Source organism: Giraffa tippelskirchi, chromosome 3 (genome assembly GCF_054371585.1).
Source record: "Giraffa tippelskirchi isolate mGirTip1 chromosome 3, T2T-mGirTip1v1.2.pri, whole genome shotgun sequence".
NCBI classification, from domain to species: Eukaryota; Metazoa; Chordata; class Mammalia; order Artiodactyla; family Giraffidae; genus Giraffa; species Giraffa tippelskirchi.
This window is the reverse complement of record NC_137277.1, coordinates 45060052-45066051: the sequence shown is the minus strand read 5'-3', so window position 1 is coordinate 45066051 and position 6000 is coordinate 45060052. Positions and strand designations below refer to the sequence as shown.

At 52.6% G+C, this 6000-nt stretch overlaps 1 protein-coding gene across 2 annotated transcripts in view; it reads right to left on the bottom strand.

Annotated features, from left to right (window-relative positions):
• Positions 1–362: 362 nt before the first annotated feature.
• Positions 363–6000, bottom strand: part of RHBDL3 (rhomboid like 3) — a 56899-nt gene continuing 51261 nt past the window's right edge. For both annotated transcript variants that reach the window (XM_081579791.1, XM_081579792.1), the window contains one exon: positions 363–4194. In XM_081579791.1, coding sequence (XP_081435917.1) covers positions 3923–4194 — 272 coding nt within the window. In that variant the 3' untranslated portion in view covers positions 363–3922. The remainder of the gene's footprint in view (positions 4195–6000) is intronic.

Below are 6000 nucleotides of genomic sequence, written 5' to 3'. Positions count from 1 at the left end.
ATGGCTGGCACAGAGGTTTATGACCTAAAACCCTAGATGAGTTTCCTTATTCACAGCCCTTTCCTTCTAAATTATACATAGAATTGTCTGTCTGTGCATTTTTATGGGAAAAAAAATCATAGCTTTCATCAACCACTCAAAAGAACTGTATTCAAGAAAGGTTAAGAACTACCAGACTGGAAAGACCAGTGCTGAGCACGGATGCCCCATCTGTAGACACACATCATAGACCCACCTCCACTGTTGTCCACTCTCCCTCCCTCCCCAACCTTAACCCAGACCGAGATGGAACAGGCTCCAATGCCAGCGCTTCCCAAGTAACCGGTGAAACTGGTGAGAATAACTGAATAACCAATGACTTAGAGAAAAAAAAAATCTTTAATGGAATCTGTGCTCAAATAATATGTTACAACAAAAATATACAGAATGTACACGATACAAAAATATTTAGAAACAAACCCTGCAGCTTGTGGTTTGTTTTGTTTCCACCTACTCCAGTCCTGGGGGGGAAGACAGGTGTTGGGTTGGGCAGTCTTTTAAGGCAGAGGAGTATTGGAGCTTTCCGGCCAGTACTGGGAACATGAATGATGCCAGGAACGGGTTTTTCCACTGCACCAGGGAATCGGCATTATTTGCAAACGAAACTGGACACTGCAGGGAGATCCGGGCTTGGTGAGCACCGACTCCCCTAATCCTCTGGGCAAGAATGGTTCTCATGGAAATTGAGAACCCTATGAGCTGGCAAAAGCATCTCATCAGGTAGCTTTTCCTAATTAAAAAACTAATGAATGGTGCCATTAAAATGAAATTTCTCCTTGGAAGGTCCGTTTTCCTTTCCCCAGTTTCTGTGATTCCTCTTCCATGTAAGGAGGGGGTGAGTCCGGGGCTGCTCTTTGGGGAACCTTCAGTTTTCAGTCTCTGAAGCCTGTGGATAAAAGGCTGACTGGCTTCAACAGCCTGAAGATTCTCTCCACCCTGCTGCTCAGCACCCGGTCAGGTGGCCATACTGGATAAGGAGGGAGCGTGGGAACAGAGGGGCCTGCCGGGGAGGAAGCCAGACGCCCAAAAGTAAACCTTTCTTACCGGACAGCTGCCTGCCGGCCCTGGGCTGGAGACCTGGGGCGTCTGAAGTGACTCCTGCCACCACTGCATGGTCCTGCTTAGACGTGGTGGTCAGGAGAGGCAGTGGAAGTGGGCGTTGAGCACAACGAAGAACTTCGAGGTTGCTTGTGGACCAGGAGCAGCTGGGGTTGGCGATGTGGGGTGTAGAGAAGGAGCCCTTAGTGCATCCCAGGCCTCGCAAGGCAAGACACCACACCTCCGCCTTATGCAGCCCTTCTCAGTAACAAGCTTCCATCTGAAGCCCTGAAGGAACTGGGTGCTTCTCTGACAGGCTTTCCTAGACTCTTCCAGATCACAGTCTTCCCATGCCTGAGAGAGGAAGCCCCCCTCTCCAGACCACACCAGATAAAGGCAGAAGTGTCTCTGCTTTTTCCACCACATCCCAGAGCGCTCAGGTACCAGGATGGAGGTGATGCCCTGCCTCCCAGTGGGGCACAAGCAGCCTCTGTCGCTCCCAGAAGGGACAGCATCACTCAGGGCTAGCAGGGGTGGCAGCCCACAACGGAGTCCCTCCCACCCCCGTCCTTGCCCACATCTTCTTGGCCTCCTTTCCAGCTCAGAGTCCCCTCTCCTAAGAAGCTGACTCTTCTGGCCACACCTGGCCCTCAGGAGGGCAGAGGATGGCTGGCAGGGACAGACTGGCACGGCTCAGCCAAAGACCCGGGCCCATCCCCCCCCAGGTGTCCTTAGCATAGCGTTGACACAAGTGCAGTGTGACCTCGGGAGCCATATGTGGGGACCAGAACAATCTATCATTGGGCCAAGACAGGGAAGGGTTTGGCGTAGCCCAGGGGTGAGTAGGGGTGTCCCAGGGTAGGAAGGCCCTGCCCATTTATGGGTGATCACAGTGGCCCAAGACCCCCCAGTACCTGGCCTGGCTGACTCTGGACCTTAGCATATGTAAGGGCTCTAACAGGCTTGTGGTGGCCCCATTCCTACAGGAAAACAGCCCCCTGGGCTGTCAGTGTTGGGAGTTCCCAGGGCAGCATAAAGAGACACAGTTCCTCAAAGGCCATCCTCCTCACACACCCCTCTCGGGGTGGGCACCAGCTCCTGCAGGGGATCACTCCCTCAGCCCTGTTCTGCCACTTGTGTAAGGCGTGGGGGCGCAGATTTGACCATCTCCACGTGCTCTCCCGGCTGAGCATCCGAGCGCTGCCCTCGCCTGCGATATTCCTCCAAGCACCCACCGATTCTTCTCCAGGAGCAGTTTCCTGTCTGAATAGGAGTCCCTGTGCCCCCCAACTTCGAAAGGACACTTGGCCCCAACATTCCTGCTCCAGCCTTTCCTGCACCCCCAAAGCTCCTTCCCTCCTAAGGGAGACAAAACAGAATCTTTTCGGATAGGAAGGCTCTTCTAGACAGGAGTCAGAGCAGAACGTGGCAAAGGTGAGGAAAATCTCAGCATCCTCAAGGTCCCTGGAAGGGCCTGAGGTCTCCCTCCACCACAGCACCCGGTCAGCGATTCTCAGGGAGGCACCCAGGAGGAATGGGGATGGGGAAGAAGGGGGAGAGCGTTTCCTATCTCTCAGTGCCCCACTTCCTCTCAGCGGACTCCCCCACAGCCCCCGCCCCGTGCAGGGTTCCTCTGCAGCCTCCAGCTGGCCTCACATCATCTTTCCCATCACATGTGCATCTGCCCACCAAACCATGCACGTGCACACACACACATGCACACACATACATGTACGCATGTACCAGAACATCAGTTCTATAAGCAGAGGACAGACACGCTGGGGGCTGTGGGCAGTGGAAGAGAAGGAAAAGATCCTGAACAAAAGGGCATGGATGTCGGGACATTGGTGTGAGTCATCAGGACCGGGGAGAAGCTGATACCCTTCCCCTCCCCCAGGGCAGGGAGGTGGGGGAGAAGAGGGAGTGAAAGTGAAAGTCGCTCAGTCCTGTTGGACTTTCTGTGATCCCATGGACTGTAGCCCACCATGCTCCTCTGTCCATAGGATTCTCCAAGCAAGAATACTGGAGTGGGTAGCCATTCCCTTCTCCAGGGGATCTTCCCGACCCAGGGATTTAACCTGGGTTTCTCGCACGGCAGGCAGATTCTTTATCATCCAAGCCACTGGGGAAGCCCTGAACAAAGTGACTGCCTCCCTGTCAGGCTCCTCTCACAGGTACCCCGAGGGCAAGGGAAGGGGAAAGGGGGGAGGGGGGGGTCTGGAGCTATAGGATCTCCCTCTGATCTCTCTAGGCCTGAGAGGCCACACCCCAGTGCCCACCAACAGGCATGGGAGGGCATCCTGGGTCCCCTCAGCCCAGACCAAAGTTGACCATCCTCCACCACCAGGCCCCCTTCCACTCCAGAGCTCCATACCCAATAGCGTTGGAGGGAACAGGTCCTGGCCCATAGTAACCTCTGGGCTGGACAGGGTCTGCCTGGCTACTACAGCCGTGGGCCTTCCTTACACTCTTAGGTACCTCTGGGTGGCTGATGAAGGAGAAGGCTGTTGCCCAGTCTGTGACAAGGGAGGGGACCCCTGGACACATGGGACATGCCCAGCCTGAGGGGACGGCCACTCTCACCTCACCCCAGGCCTTCGCCCTGGTCCGAGGTCTTCAGAACAGTCTAGAAAAACTACAGAAGCCACATCCAATTCCTCCAACGGGTGCCTTCAGAAAAAGGCCTCCACTGTCTGTCCAGATCTGAACACAAATGTTCCAGCAGCCCAGCATCTCCTGTCCTCTCCTCTCTGGCCTCACTGAGCTGGTGATGAGAAAAAGAATACGGCTGCTCCTGGCTGATGCTGCTTCTCCCTGCTCTCAGGGACCAAGGTCCTCTAGGCCTTTAGGGGGGCGGCGGCAGCTTCAAGTCCAGCAGGGTGTAGGCAAAGATGTTCCAGAAGACAGCGAACAGCACAAAAACGGCGTACATGGCCACGAAAATCCACCACAGCGACTGGTCCTGCAGCCTCTGCTCGTAGTTCCTCAGGACCACCACGCCCAGGGTGATGCCCACAGCCACGCCACCCAAGTGCGCCACGAAGCTCGGGTGAGGGCAGGGTGGGTAGGCTGACGGATGGAACCGCAGCCACACGGCCCGCCCAAACTCCATGCTCACTGCGAGGGGAGGAAGCACAGACAGGTCACGGGAGAGAAGGGGGCGGGAGCTGAGCAAGAGGCCTTGCACTCCAGCCAGCCACCCAGTCATCCAGCCACTAATTCTTTCACTACCCAACAGGCCAAGCACTGTTTGCTGTCTGCACTGGAAATATAATCGTGAAGACGGCAGACACACTACTGTTCTCCCAGGGCTTATAGAATCGATCAACCAGCATATAATTACATACATAAGATAATCTGGTAAAAGGCCAGAATATTGGAGTGGGTAGCCTTTCCCTTCTCCAGGGGATCTTCCCAACCCAGGAATCTAACTGGGGTCTCCTGCATTGCAGGTGGATGCTTTACCAACTGAGCTATCAGGGAAGCCCAAAAGAAACCCTATGGGAAGGAAAAAAATAGGTGATTTAAAATCAAGGCTGTGTTTAAGGAAGGGGATTCTTTAGTTTGGAGAACGAGGCCAAATCTTCCTAAAAGAGGGACATTTGAATATCAAGAGAAGACCCGGAACTTCTCTGGTAGTCCAGTGGTTAAGACTTCACCTTTCAAGGCAGAGAGTTAAGATCCCATAGGCCTCATGGCCAAAAATTCAAAAACACAAAACACTATAACAAATTCAATAAAGACTTTAGAAACAGTCTATATCAAGAAAAAAATCTTAAGGAAAAAAAAAAGGGGGAGACAAGACCTTAAGAAAAGTGCTTCAGGCTGAGGGGACAGCTCTGTGCATAAGCCCAAAGGGCCTGCACCCCTACAGTCATGAGTCCTGGAGGCTCAGTCTCCCCATCTGTATAAAGTCTCAGACTCTACGTACCAGGCTACACTGCTGGGACATTAATAAGGATCTCAGTACGTGCGAGCCCTTTACAGGCTACTAAGTGTCTTCATGTACTAGTTCTAAACCCTGGAGAACCCTCAGAACTGGTGCTTTTGTGGTTGAAAGGAAGAGATGAAGGGAGAGAAGGGCAAAGAAGGAACGGAAATAAACAATCTCAACAAAGTGTTAGAATGTAATCTTAACATAGTCTAAAATGCCCCCATCCCGCTGTCCAACCCATCCTTCTTGTGCAAACTCGGCTTGGCCAATTCAACGGGGATGTACACTCTTGAAGGGCTAAGTACCATTTTACTACCTATCACCCAAAGAACCTTGTTAGGTTACCATTTAATTAACTAGGGTGCCTCTCTCCACCCTAACCACCCCAGAGATGCCAGCACCTCCAAGGATGTTCAGTCCCTGGGGAATTGCCTAAGCTTCCAGGCCTGGGCCCTGCAACCCCAGGGATGGCCAATAGATGGCAGAAAAGGAGTGGCGAGGGACACAAATCTGTACCTCCTCCTGCCTCCCCAGGTCCCAGGGCATCTTCCTGCCTTTGCCTTGCAGGCCCTGCAGTCCACAAGGGAGTTTGGAGTAACACTGGTCTCAGTTTCAAAATAGCATTTGAGTTTTCATAACGCTTGTAGTTTGATTCTTTTATTTTTTTAAAAAATTGCTTTCTTTGATGTGGACCATTTTTACAAGTCTTTATTGAATTTGTTACAATACTGCTTCTGTTTTATATTGTTTCTTTCTTCTTTTTTTTTTTTTTTTTGGCCAGGAGACATGTAGGATCTTAGCTCCCCAACCAGGGATCTAACCTGCAGCCCCTGCACTGGAAGGAGAAGTCTTAACCACTGGTCCACCAGGGAAGTCCCCAGGTTGTATTCTTTTAAACAGTAAGACTCGTGACTCTGCTCCCTTTTTTACAGACAAATTCAGTCTGAGCAGATGCGGAAGCTACGCTCCCCATAGCTCCTAGCCCACTG